The sequence below is a fragment of the Pygoscelis adeliae genome, unplaced genomic scaffold, assembly GCF_000699105.1.
Source record: "Pygoscelis adeliae isolate BGI_AS28 unplaced genomic scaffold, ASM69910v1 Scaffold241, whole genome shotgun sequence".
NCBI classification, from domain to species: domain Eukaryota; kingdom Metazoa; phylum Chordata; class Aves; order Sphenisciformes; family Spheniscidae; genus Pygoscelis; species Pygoscelis adeliae.
Genome location: NW_008824056.1, coordinates 4,458,312 through 4,472,856, shown reverse-complemented (window position 1 = coordinate 4,472,856; position 14,545 = coordinate 4,458,312). Strand labels below are relative to the sequence as shown.

Here is a 14,545-nt window from a genome sequence, read left to right as displayed (position 1 = left end):
CAAGAAAAAGTATTTGATGAAGTCATATTGGTAAACGTCTTGGATAGCGGGGATTCAGCACACTTGGCATTAATGAAAAGACCTGAGCTGGGTGTCACACTAACAAAGCTTCACTGCTGGGAACTGACGCAGTTTTCAAAATGTGTTTTCATGGATGCAGATACAATGGCAAGTGGTCGTGTCTCATGGTACCTCTTAATGACCTGGTATGGGGGTTGTTGGATTTTCTTTTTCTGTGGGTTGTTGTTGGTTTTGTTGTTTGGGCTTTTTTGGGGGGAGGGGAGTTAGTGGTTTGTTTTGGGTGTTTTTCTTTTCTTTTTAAGAGGAGGGGTAATAGAGCCCTTTTTGCTATTTGGACTAGTAACTCTAAAGATGTATGTGCCTTTTTTAATCTAAATTAATTGTAACATAGTCTGTGGGGACCATCACCATAAAGTATTGTCTTCCATAAGACAAGAGCATTGATATGAGAACTTTCTTTCATGTCTTAAGGTGGATGTCAAAATCCATTAGAACATGATACCCCAGTTCCTAACCTAAAAACCAGAAAACAATTTTTTACCCCCTTTACAACTAGGTTTTGTCAAATATTGATGAGCTTTTTGAGAGAGAAGAGCTGTCTGCAGCACCAGATCCAGGCTGGCCAGACTGTTTTAATTCTGGAGTTTTTGTTTACCGACCTTCCATTGAAACATACAATCAGCTGTTACAGCTTGCCACAGAGAAAGGCAGCTTTGATGGTATGTATTAATTTGTATTTCAATATAAGTTAGACCAAAATGGTAATAGTGGTTGGGATGGCTCAGTAACTACATACGTGTCATGGGGACTCTGTATGATAGAATTCTGAACTCAATGTAACTACACAAAAATTTTATCCTTCTCACAATAGAGGCTATCATTACAACATGTAGTAAAACTACTTTTTTCAGACTTCATGAAATAAAAAAAACTAAGTTTGGCCTCCAAACTAGCAGCTGTAAGCATTAGCAATGCAGAATCACATAACAAGAAATCTTAATATGTAGCAAGCACAGTGCATGCATTAGCAAATGAAACTGCAGTACTATGCTTCATGCATTCCTAACACTCAAGGCTTGAATGTTCTATGCTAACTCAAGTTGCTGTGGAAAAAATAGTACTGATCAACTTAAGTGCAGCTTCAGAGAAACAAACATTTGAAGATGCAACTATCTCTTTATGTGCTATGTGATAGCTTCCTGTCGTTATAGGGTGGTGACTGTCTCTTGCCCAGTATCAAGCGCATGTAGTCTTGGCTGCTTCCCACTATAGGTCACTTGGGATTGGCCACTGTGCCAGATTTAAGCTTGAGAAGCCAAGTTCTGCTGTCCTGTAAGTCTCCTTACCAGTCCATTACCACTGCAGTAAATGCACACGTCGTTTGAAGACTGCTATAGTTAAAGGCTTCTGAATGACTATCACTGTCTCCTGTCACTAAATTTCATTATGTAACTACTGGGGTATAAAACAAAGGTCTAACTGAAAAAGCTACAGAAAATTACATAAATAAGACCATAAAATAGAACTCATAATAGAAGGTAATTAGCCAGCCTGTTGACTTACCTTTCAGTACTTTGTAAAAAGTAAAAATTCTAGATGTCACTCCTAGTCTGTGGAATAATCCCTGTTACTGTGTGGACTCCTGTGTGTGGCCTCCTAAAGAACATCAGTCGCAGCTGGATGCTTAATGCTACCATATGAATAAACTCTAGTGAAAATGAGTACTGCAATGTAATGAACGGTCTGTCTGTACCTTGCTACTGACAAGGTAGCAGTTGGTAGCTCTGGGAGCGCTCTCAAATGTTGGGTGTAAATTGATGACCAGTTATGGCAAAAGCTGTAGCATGGTACTGAATTGTTGCATTTAAAAAAACAAACAAAAAACCCAAATCAACCAAAAAACCCCAAACAAACCCACATCTTTGTGCAAACTGACTGTTGAGTAGCTCCAGGAACATCTGAGACTTGGTGACTGTCTCCTCTGAGCTTTGTGCTCAACTGCTAGCAGACCCCATCTTCTAGGTCTAAGGCCGCTGTCCTCTAAAAGAATAGAACTGCTTCTACAATATACTTTCTGACTTGAAAGCTAAAGCCACAGAGTGGTGAAACTTCCTCAGTGTCCTAAACATGAAGCAATTGTTGCAGCTCATAACAGCAAAAATGGTGGGTTAATTGTTTAGGTACAAAATTTCTAGAACTGTAATTTGTACTTCAGCTTTAAAATTTACTCAGTTTTTATTAAATGGTAGCACTGATGTGAGTAATGAGACCACAGAGACTTATACTACCTGCATAAGCTGCTGCTGAGGTCATGAACTCGGTGGGGAGAAAGGGGATTTAAACTTAAATTGATCTAGACAGTAAAAAGTTCCTAGGAAACTTTTTTATAAGAGAAACGCCTGTGAGGGGTCACTGCCCTTAATAGGACACAGGGATGCAAACTCAACAAGCTACCAAGATATGCATAATTGAAGTCAAGCTCTAAGTGCCCCATCTGCAGTAGTAGTAACTAGGGAATGCAAGACTTTCCAGAGTATTCTGTGTTTATAACGGTAGACAGATGCCTCCTATGTAATGCTGTTGTCCAGAAATGGTAGAGTGATGGCTGCTTATGTAGACAACTACTTTGTCTATTTGAACTTTACCTTTCTAGATAATGAGGAATATGTCATGTAATAATTCTAGATACCATCTAAAAGTAGCGGAGGGGAAAAAAGTTTGGTTTTAAAAGAAATCTGGTAGCACTGATACCTTAAGAATGGTGCTATTGCTTCAACAATCCTCTGGCTCTCTAGCCTGGCATCTAAAATGGTTGCTTTGTATAAAGATATAATGCAGCCAAGACTCTATCTGTAGATATGTAGCTAATGTAGCTACTGCCTGATTCTTTCACCTTAGACATAAGGTCCAGTTTATACAAGACTACTGTTGAAGTCTGAACTACGACAGCTAAATGCTGCTTTCAGTGGCTGCTTTGGCACAAATGCATGCAATCTGAAAAAAAGTGGAGTATGTAAAACAATCTGAGTGAGAGAAAGTCCTGTAGAATAAGTTAAATACACTGTTGCTGCCCCTTCAGTTATGAGCTATCTGTTCTGAGAGGGCATCCCAGACTTTCTTCTTTTAGATGATCTTACTGTTAACATATGCATTCTTAACACAGCATTAAGTTAGAAGTTAAAGTGAAACATAGCTAAGTAAAGACCAGAGGACTTGTCTGGTTTCTTTGACTCTTCTCTTGTGATGGGCACAGCGTCTTCAAAAATGTTTTCCTTCCTTTATGGGTTGAGAGGCAAGTCAGAGGTTTGAAATTACTGGACTGAGTCTCTAGGCAATTTCTCACTCTGCAATCTGCGTGTATGCTGACAGCTGTAACAGGATACTTTAGAATTTATATTTGTCAGTGTACTGTCTGTACATCCAAGTTTATGCCCAGTGCCTAGATACTCCAGTTGCAAAAAGCAAATTCTGCTCAAACAGCAGTGAGTGTGTAAACATTAGTGCTGCCCTAAATCTGATCATAGGCCAATAAAAAAACCCTTTCCTGAGTCAGCAGAGACGGAGTACTTTAGAAAATTAAAGATTAAAATAAAACATTGTCTCTTTTCTAACTAAGCTATCCATTTACCTACTCTTTAGCAATGCTACTTGTGAATGCAGTTACAGGTGAAGAGAAGACAGCAAATGAAAGTTGAGGGACTCCCTTCAATCTCCTTCATAAGAGTAACTATTAATACTTAAAGACTAAGTATATTCACTGCAATAAAGAATGAATGGGTATAAATAAGTAGTTTTTACTTCTCAGTAGCTGCTTATAAACTAGTCTGCTTTTGGCCAGAGGCTATTTTTTTAGCTACTCTACTACTGATGTACCAAACAACTTCAGATTGATTTGACCTCGTTACAACCTCTACTTGCAAACTAAGAGGTGACCCCTCTCAACACAGTAGGTCTGGCCATAGCTTAGATTGTTATCCTCACTTAGGGGTTAGTCAGCAGCTTTTTAGTACAGAACTAGGAACGCCTATTGCCTGGCAAGGGATTTTATGAAGTTTTACTAGAGTTGTCACCAAGACTGAATGTGTTTTCCTTATCATAGAATCATTAAGGTTGGAAAAGACCTCTAAGATCGAGTCCAACCGTCAACCCAACACCACCATGCCCACTAAACCATGCACCTAAGCACCTCATTTCTACTTCTTTTAAATACTTCCAGGGATGGTGACTCAACCGCTTCCCTGGGCAGCCTGTTCCAATGTTTAACCACTCTTTCAGCAAAGACATTTTTCCTCACGTCCAATCTAAACCTCCCCTGGCACAACTTGAGGCCATTTCCTCTCGTCCTTTCGCCAGTTACTTGGGAGAAGAGACCGACACCCACCTCGCTACAGCCTCCTTTCAGGTAGTTGTAGAGAGCAATGAGGTCTCCCCTCAGCCTCCTCTTCTCCAGGCTAAACAACCCCAGTTCCCTCAGCCGCTCCTCATAAGACTTGTTCTCCAAATCACATCACAGTGAAGGTAGATGCATCCAGCATTGCAGGTCTGACAGACCCCTGATACCCTCCCTAACTGGGATTGAGATGTTGGTCATGCAGCTGTAAGCATAAGTAATAAAACTAATTGTTGGCCCTTGATCAGCTACAGCTTTCCTGAAGCTGAACAGTACTCAATTGTCAAGTCCTGGTTTTTGCTGCCTTACACAGCTTGAACTTAAGTTGTAAAAGAAAATGGCAGGGTTTGTGACCAGCTTGCTATCTTTTAGCAAAAGTAACCCCACACATACTACCTTTTTCATTCTCTGCATTTTTTTTATTTTTCAAAGGCTGCAAGGTTTACAGGGTGGTTCGCAAATAGAACTCTAGTGCTCTATGTCAAACTCCTACTGGACATGACAACAGCATTACCAACTCTTAATTAGTGACATGATTGAAAAAGATCCTAAAACAGCTATCTGATGCTTGTAGCCTATTAATGCTTTCTCTTTCAGGTGCAGATCAGGGGTTATTAAACACCTTCTTCAGCAGCTGGGCAACAACAGACATGAGCAAACATCTACCATTTATTTATAATTTGAGCAGCACTTCTGTATATTCCTATCTTCCAGCATTTAAAGCGTAAGTTCAAAATTCTAGGAAGACTTTCAGAGCTTATATAAACTCATTTCTTGTAACGGAACAAACGGGCACAATGTGAACTTACACAGGTTTTTCTAAAGGGAGGCCATTATTGTCACTAAAAGAAGGTATAATAGTTTCCACTCTGTAAAAAAAAAAAAAAAAAAATTAATCTCATGATAAATGCAGAGAGAAAGCTGTATCTGTAGCTTAAACCACTCATCCCTGGTGGTAACACTGAAGTTGATTTAGAGTAAGCACATTTGACAGGTCACTTGCAAAAGGAAGAACCACTACTCCAGTATGGGATATTGTCTATTACAGTTCTAACCAAAGGCAGTAGCTCTCAAATAAGCTTGAGCTGAATGAACTCCAGCATGTCACTGGTGGTACTGTTCCCACCTAGATAACTTGCACTTTCCTCACTCAAATCACTTAGTGTATTTAACAACCCGTAGCTACAGTTCATCTAATCAACCTATACCATTTAAATAAACATGGTGAACAAAGACTTGTATAAAGCTAGAATTCTCTCCCAACAGTCTTTCTAGATCTCAGACAGTTCCTTCAGTAATAGCAAGATGGAACAAAGACTACAGCCAACCACCATACATTTGCATGCTTCCTGTGTAAGGAGAACAACTGTATCCTCCCTAGCTAGCAGTATGAGATTTGGCATGTGAGTAAACCATGTGTCAGTGGCAAGGGTCACTCAAAGTGTTACAATAAACACAGGAGGAAGGGGGGGAAGCATGGGAAGCTGAAATGTTACACAGAAATTCTTATTCATTAAGGGCCGCAAAAGTTGGGGGGGATGCAGAGGGAAAGTACTCATTGCATAAAAACAATCTGATCTCTGAATGACATCAGGTCACTAGTGTCTAAAGCAGTAGCTAGCATAAGCAGGACTGTTGCTGGCTCAAGATCAAACTATGTCTTGTGATCAGAATACCATTTGAAATCCTGTCATGCTAAAAGTGGAACACTTATTTAAAGAAATATATGCAAGCCTAAGAATGACTAAGTAGTTGGATAGCATTTGATAAGCTAACATCTATTGTAAAGTATGTCCTTCTTCCATGACTGACTGGTTGTTAGTCACATGACCTTAAAGTTACAAATGACCTTGTTGCCACAAAAGCCTAAAAGGATTTGGGGGCTCCTGACAAAAATTCCATTTAACTGATTGAATCAATTGCCTAACTGAATTCAGTAGACCTTCAAAAGTAGAATGCTGGAAGTGCAGCCCTTTTAAGTAGAATGCCCTGCTCAATAGGTGGAACAATTTTCCTTGGTTAGATCAGCAGCTATGCTCCTGATAATCAGCAGTTGGAATAAAGTGAAATTTAAACCTACTGACATCAATAGCCAAGTTTTTTGCAGCTTTGTACAGCGAGACTAGATTTCACAGCAGTCTCAGTAATCCCTTTTTCCAAAGGAAAATGCCAATTCATGACATGTTCTCTAAATTCAAAACATTGATGAAGGACTTCTCTGGGAGATGGGGAAAGACAGATTAGTTGCTAAGGCCAGTGTGGACATAAAGCTTCCTAACAGTTGAGCTTAAACATCAAAAGAAAGTATTGCAGATCTAGAAACTATCTAGAAAGCAGATACTGAAAACATTGTAGAAGCTTGGCATCCATCAACTGTTGTACAGGTCTTAAGTGGACAGAATACTAAGAACACACTTCTCCATTTGCAGCAAGTGTAACATAACACTTCTTGGGCATTCTTTAGCTTAAACAGCCTTGATTTTTAAACAATGACAAGTTTCCTCAGAACAGCAGCAGCCTAAGATGATGAAAACTCAGGCTGTTAAGTAATGCTGTGACAGCTAATAAAACTAAGGAAGTCCTCTTATGCCAAGATTTGGCATATGGAGTTTAAAGCTCAAGCCTAGGAATTGACCTCTTGAAGGCAGATTTTTTTTTTTCCTTGCACTTAGTGCAAATGCTTGACCTTGTTTTACACATGCATACGTTTTCATTCTGCAATAAGATCAGTCGTGTTCAAAACATTGAACATGAATATTGAAATACAGTCAAGGATCTTCCAGTAGTACAAAACCCCCCACCCAAATGCATACTGCCTTGTTTTGAATATTCTAAAGTTTTTGAAACACAAACTTAAAGGGTAGCTCTAACACTGACCCTTCTCTACATAATGCTTGTAATGCCTAACTATCTGGATCACTGACTTTGGAGTAGAATCTTTTTCACTTTTAAAACTAGTTCTGATTGCAACGGCTGCTTGAGACTGCTCTCTCCTGAGCTATGGACATCACTCTACCTAAAGACTTGAGTTGGCTGTAAGTACTTAAACAGCCCAGACCATTAGGTTTTGGCTGTATTCTGACTAGCGTAATGTAGAATTCCGTTTGCATTTTTTCTGTTTGTATAGCGATGCTTTCAGTCCCAGTAGGCATTGGCAGTTTGATCATTTAGCCTGCTAAATATATTCATATTTCTGTTTTCTGGACACCTACAGAAATTGCAGGTTAAAAAAAAATGTCTGCAAGTCGAAACCCTTGTTTTCTAGACAACTGCACAAACTGTGGGTTCTAACTTTTTCTGTCCAACAGGTTTGGTGCAAATACTAAGGTGGTGCATTTCCTGGGAAGCACAAAGCCATGGAACTATACATATGACTCCAGAACAAAAAGCATAAAAGGCAACATGGATGACCCTAAAATAGTTCACCCAGAATTCCTCAACATGTGGTGGGATACTTATACAGCTAATGTTTTACCATTATTAGAACAGCATGGAGTTGTTAAAGAAATTACTACAGGTGTAAACATGGTACGTGCTCTAATATTCTTGTAGAAACTACCTAAGTATGGATGACAGGTTCTTCACCATTCCACCGATTTCCCTTCCATCTGTCCAACTGAAAGCACGGGTGTGGTTTAGTGGTGGGATGTAGGGTTTTTTGGTTTTGTTAAGCTTGGAATAAATAATACTACAGAAGAGAAGCATGCTATAGTGGTCTTGAACATAGCTGACTGCTTGCCTAAAACAAACTATGTTAAGTAGCTAATGGTGCACCAGAAATTATACTGTAGTAACTTTTAATATATACAGAAAAGGGCCCTAACTCTTAATGTGTTGTAGCTAATAAGGTTCTCGGGCAGACGAACCCCAGTTCAGCATGCAATATGTACATATAGATCTTGCATGGTGAAACAAATCTAGGGAAGCCTAGGAGAACTAGAGAATGAATACTTACGTAGACTGGCAGTGATGAATCCCAATACTTATCAAAGCCAAAGTAATGCTTCTAACTCTAGTTCTCATTCAGAGTTTAGTAGCTTGCACCTGACTGCAGACTTTATTGTCTTAGCTTAGTACATGGGCCAGTTTAAGTTCTCAACCTTTCTAAGACCAAAGTTACTGATCTCTTAAGATGTGCTTTCTCTTGTTAATCTTACGTCTTTCTAACAAACTATTTGCAGCTATCGAGCTTGGTCTATACTCTGGCTTTCTCTTGTGGCTTCTGTAGAGAGGTATGAAGAACTTAAACTTGTCTTTTTTTTTTTCTCCCTGCTAACTTCTGTAACTCTGCTTTGTTATTTTGCTAGGAAAGCTGCACAATCCCTGCCCCTTGGCAATGCTTGCTGCTGCGCATGAGAACATCCACTTCGTTGTCCCGTTCTATGGCCTGTTGCTCACTCTAGCTATGCAAAGTATTTCTATATTTTTACTCCGCCTTTCCTTTTAGGCAGAGGTTACAGAGGCAGTGTCCCACATATCAATATCAGCACCATCACCAGTATTACCAACTGTATCTTCAGAAGAACACAAGGAACGGTGGGAACAGGGCCAAGCTGACTATATGGGAGTGGATTCCTTTGACAACATCAAGAAGAAACTTGATACCTACCTTCAGTAGAAATGCCTGTTTCAGACAGTGGTGATGCAAGGACTTGTTCCAGAACTAACTGCTAGAAAGGTGTAGATGGTGGTCGGTTACACTTGCCTAGTAGCTTGATTAAAAACTTCTTGGCTGAAAGCCTCTGCAGTGCTACAGATGAAGACTGAGCAAAAGCTAGGAAGCAGAATTCCTTGGGCCACCTATAACTGCCCAATTTTCAATTCTCCCCACTAGATAAACCCAGGTATTTTCAGCTTAAGTTTTCTTCTGTTGCGATCAATTGGCTCAACATATTCCTTGAAACTGGGTTTGTTACCTCACCTCATTAAGGTGATTAGCATCGATTCCTTTGCTTGCTGTTTTAGATGTAAAATCTACTTCATGGGATTGCTCATGCACTAGTGTGGTAGCCATTCTGCTTTACCATAAATGTATTAGTGACACTGGGATACATACAGATGTAACAGTAATAGCACTGCTTTGCTCTTCCAGTCACAATTGCACTTAAGTTTTGATCAGGTTCTTATGCACAGTGCCTACAGCATGGCAGAATGCATTTTTCAGTTCTGTATACTATGGGACTAGTAAAATGAGTTTTATCTGTTATTTGCAATGTTGCACTTGATACAAAAATAAAAAGTTGTCATGCATTTCTGGCTTCCCTAAACTCTTGAGCAAAAAAAAAAAAAAAGCTCTGAAGCAGTCTAACTGAAATATTGAACAGGTATAACCCTTAAGCTTTGCTAATGCTATTCTAGCTACCATTAGCAAATGTCCAGCTTTTAGTTCTGTAGTTATTTACAGAGTATATAGTTATTTGCTAGGGAGCTGTTTAGGGCCAATCCCCTTATTAGCTTGTCCTAAGTATAGGACAGGGCTACAGAGGAAGTACCTGCTGAAGCTACTCACATAAGCAACATGGAGCTTGGGAAGAGGGAATGTTTCTTTCAGTGACTAAAGAAAGATCATCCCTAACGTAAGCCCTGTACAGTGAACTTGTTTTTAAACACAATGGTGATGCTATTTTGGCAAAGAAAGACTGAATAGCTGCTTAAGTAACTGCATCTACCCTGATTAGGAAAAACTACTCTTTCTGTGCATGCAGGGAGTAAAAGAAAGTGCTTTTTTGCCACACTTGGGCTACGCATTGTATTCTAAGACACATGGAAAAGCAGTAAAAATACCACAGTAACAAAAGAATACTGTAGACAGAGATTGGCTGTTATCTGTACTAAGTTTCAGATCCATCCTTCAGCCAAAATTCTAAACAGAACTGTTGACAGCTATACTGTGTACTAGTCCTGAAACACTAAGAAAATATTATTTCATTATTTCCTCATAAAGGAGGATTTTGGCAGGAAGCTAGTGAGGGTGCTAAACTTCTAGCCTAGAGATAAACAATCAACAAGCTCTCACCATTTGCTGGTAAAGCAGAAGATGTGATCTGCATACAAGTGTTAGTTTGTTTTAACTTGGTTTTGCTACTTAATTGCTCTAAGATTCCTTGGTCACCATTCAGCAAAAAATGCTAAAGATAAGGTCCAAACCAAAGTAGCTTGTAGCTATTTAAAAATACATAGCATCTGAACTCCCAGTTGTAACTAGCCCTTTCCTGTGTGGGTTTTTCTTTTGCTGCGTTGGGTTTTTTAACAGGTAAATTCGAAGTTGTGTGAAAACAGGAGGGATTACTAGTTACAATCTGTAGTGACAAAAGTATACTTTATCCAACAAGTACGAATATTGGAGTTCTGCATGCTCACAAAATACTCTATGGAAAATGGTAAAATACTCTTTTGAAGACAGGTAAACAGTCTTAGTTTTGTTCCCCTTGTCTGTATTCGTACTAGAGAATAGGCACATTACTTCTTTTTACGCTTAGTTGGAGAGGACTGAAAGTGCAAAAGCATGAGACTATACCAACCTGAAAATTTGTTTTAGCATGTAAGTTTTGTTACGTTAATACAAGAAGGTAAGGAGAGATGCTGAGTAAGATGAAAACCTGCATGTTTTGAGTTAACAAATACAATGAGTAAAGAAAGAAAACCTATACAACAATTCTGTCCTAGCCTCTGTGACTCATACAGTGGTTGTTTACCCACAGCCTCAGGAAAGCGAAAAGGTATGACATCTGTATCAAACTCTATGCAGCTTATTTTCAATAAAGTGACCTTCGTGTCATTATCTGCCACTATTTCCTTCATAATTACTGCAGGCAGCATTTGCAGAAACAGAGAGATCTCTTTTTATCCTTGGTAACAGTATCAGTTGATACATCAAACAATTTTCTGCTCTAAACTGCAAGTACTCAAAACAGTAACTGAATTAAAGCACTATACTCAAAACATCATTATTCAAAAGAATCATAGCCCTGCTTAGATAGCGACTCAAGTATTGGAACTCCGTTTGCCTTTAAAAAGCATATAATCTAAGGTGTTCCTTAGATGGTGACAACTCAGAGCAACTCTGAAAAAGTTTAGAAGCATTTTTTTTTTCCATTTACATCTTTATTTTATGTAGGGGGTAAAAAAACCCAGAATGATAGACTACTAAGTCCAGTCTTTGGAATTAAAAACATTAAGTTCATAATTCCAAAAGCTCACTTCTAGAACATGCCACAGAACACAGCGTTAGAACTCCCAAGAAAGAGAACAGCAATAGCCAAAGACTACTTACAGTTCATTAAAAGCAAAAAGAAAACCCCAACCAACCACAACGCTGTGGTTTTTAACCACCCAAGTAACAGAATAGCCCCATCAAATCAGACAGGACTTTTCTGCTCTCAGCTTTGACTTTTAACTATTCTCTCAGATACATTAATGGCTTTCTTGGGAGAGCGCTTAACTAGCCATACTGCTTAGTACTAACTCCAGGAACTTTTTATTTGGCTTTGGAACATGGGAACGATCATCTAGTAGAGGAAAAATGATACTAGTAATTGTTTTCATAATCATAACTCAGCCACTCTGCAAAATGTCAGCATATTTTAACACAAGTAACGATGTAGCTTGACTAGCCATTGAAATGGGCCTCTTCCTCGTGGAATTTTAACTTGGAAAATGGGAAGAATGACACAAAGCCAAATCTCTCAGTCATAATCAGCTTATTCAGCTTATCTCTGAACATCAGAATCTGAAGCACAAAAATCCAAAGAAAGCTTAACTTGCAGAAACTCGATGAAAAAAAAAAAATTCAGTCAGGTGTAGCTCTGTTTTCTTTTATCAACATTCCAGTGACAACCAGTTACTGGGGTTCGCGTTGTTTTCCATCATTCATGTCTTTTTAATTCTTTCTCTAACAGACTTAAAACACACTCTTCTCCATAGCTAAGATGCTGGCTCCCAAAAAACTGCATCAGCTTGTTAGGTTACATATTTTGAATTCCTTTCTCGCTCCTTCCATTGGCTCACTATTTCTCCAAATACCAGACATCTTCCCTTTATTTCTCAGTCCTTTTCCATTTCCTATGTTTGCAATTCATCTTATAATCAGCTGGCTGGTATTCCAAGACATAAGAAAAGGTGAAAGGCATTAGAAGCAAATCAGATTCCATTTCTCTGCTGCCAAATACACTTCCTGAATCTAAACATAGAATCTAAACAGGACCTAAACATAGCAATCTCTGCCTCCGAGTCTAAGTCTGAGCGTTACAGGGAAGGCAGCACAGTGTTAAGAAAACACATAACAGAAGACCAGAATCAAATGGAAAGAGAAAGAAGGAACAGACAAGAATATTCAAGTAATATTCAACTGAGATTCTTCAGCGCTATTTATTATTTTGCAGTACATGAACATTAATAGTTTACCAAGTTCTTCCTCTATAAATCAAGATGCGTGCAGATCAGCATTCCATTAAGACATACGTATGGGATTGGAAAAGCACTTACCAGTGCAAGAAAACTGTTAGAAAGCTGGCAACTATTAAAATAATTTGTTCTGTTTAATTTATTTTGCAAGGGCTAACTGATTCACTGATGAGTGGGTCATATTCCACTTCGCATATAGCACAGTCGTACTGTTTGAAGTGTGTACAGAAATTATTAGAAAGCGTGTTATCAATACAAGCCTATGATTCTAGCATTTTATCCAAGTCACAAAAGCTTTACAAAAATCAGTGGAATTCTGTTTAAGGGAAGTAAAATATTAGAAGAAAGTGTTTTACAAATTTAAGTACTTCATTTTTTACTAGCTTCTGGGAAGTAATCAGAGGAACTCCCTGCTGCACCTGTGTATTATTCAGAAATAGTAAAAAAAAAATTTAAAATTTTGAATTAAATGCCATCTTTGAACATAGTCTGCAAAAGTAAGAATTCCTTATGAAGTGATCACTGACCACCTATTCCGAAACAAACAATCCAGATGATCTGTTTGGTTATCAGGAAACACAGATTGAAACACGAAGCTATTTCATTTCTATTCACCTCTAAAAAGAGATTAAATTCTTGCAAGTTAGAATGCATGAATATGCATTTCTGTTTTGAGGGATTTTTATGTATTCTTAAGCATTGTACATAATAAGCAACATTTTGAAGAAATGAACACTGGAAAGATTTCAGGAGTGCAAAACAAGTTTGTGCATTTCTAAATTAACATTTAGGAGCAAATTAATTCTTAGAATTTATTTGAAGTATTTATGTTTTGACCACAAAGACAGCAAAACTAAAAGTTAGCATGAGATACGTAACTTGAAGAGCAATATTAACTAAAATATTAAATGTATTATTTACTCAAAATACCACAGTTTCAAGCTATAAATCAATTAAAGCCTTAATTTCATTAATTTTTGTTTGGTTTACTTCACTTGCTGAAGGCTTTTTGGTAGCAAAGGCTCCTGCTGCAAGTTCCCTCTTCTTGTTCTGAATTTTCAGCATATTTTCTTCCACTGAATCCTTCACAATGAACTGAAATACAAAAAAAGCCCCACTGAAATGGATTTTTTTTTTTTTAATTAAATTTTAGGATGAGAAATTTATGTACTTTGGAAAAAAAAGTTAAAAAGCTGAGTACCCTAAAGCACACTTACATTATTTTGTTATTACTTTGTAAAGAAAACACAAGAGGGAAGGGTTATAAAGCAGTTGGAGGAAAAGGTTTGGCATTTTAAGGTTTTTGCCCCCCCTTTTTTTTTTTTTTTTTTTTTTTTTTTTTAAAACACTTACTGGAAGAATATCTATCTCTTTGCTACTTATATTAGAAGAGAACCTGTCTTCAATTTCCCAAGTAGTATGTTTGTGACTGGGTATTAATGAGACAGACCAGCTGCTCTTCTGCAGCTAAACAAGCTGCTATGACAAAAGCAAAAGCATTCTACACACCTTCAAGACAATGAACTGTAATAGCCAGGCTAGGCAACAGCAATACTACCCCATCTTAGTCACTCCAAATAGCTCAACAGGGACATCTAATTTCTAAAATTATTATTTCACAGGAAATAGGTTACATTTAATAAAATCTTACAATCCAAAATCCACTTCAAAAATCATACCACACTAAGTTTACTGGTGAGACATATAACATCACAATTCTTTTAAAAATAC

General features: G+C 38.1%; 2 protein-coding genes across 2 annotated transcripts in view; one reads left to right on the top strand and one right to left on the bottom strand.

Moving 5' to 3' along the window:
* The window catches only part of GYG1 (glycogenin 1), a 14,337-nt gene extending 4,676 nt beyond the window's left edge, over positions 1–9,661 (top strand). Inside the window, exons 4-8 of the mRNA XM_009333979.1 lie at positions 5–168; positions 578–740; positions 5,009–5,135; positions 7,720–7,939; positions 8,859–9,661. Coding sequence (XP_009332254.1) covers positions 5–168; positions 578–740; positions 5,009–5,135; positions 7,720–7,939; positions 8,859–9,029 — 845 coding nt within the window. The 3' untranslated portion in view covers positions 9,030–9,661. The remainder of the gene's footprint in view (positions 1–4; positions 169–577; positions 741–5,008; positions 5,136–7,719; positions 7,940–8,858) is intronic.
* HLTF (helicase-like transcription factor) overlaps positions 9,444–14,545 on the bottom strand; it is a 31,453-nt gene continuing 26,351 nt past the window's right edge. The window contains exon 24 of the mRNA XM_009334014.1: positions 9,444–13,909. Within this exon, the coding sequence (XP_009332289.1) occupies positions 13,757–13,909 (153 nt within the window). The 3' untranslated portion in view covers positions 9,444–13,756. The remainder of the gene's footprint in view (positions 13,910–14,545) is intronic.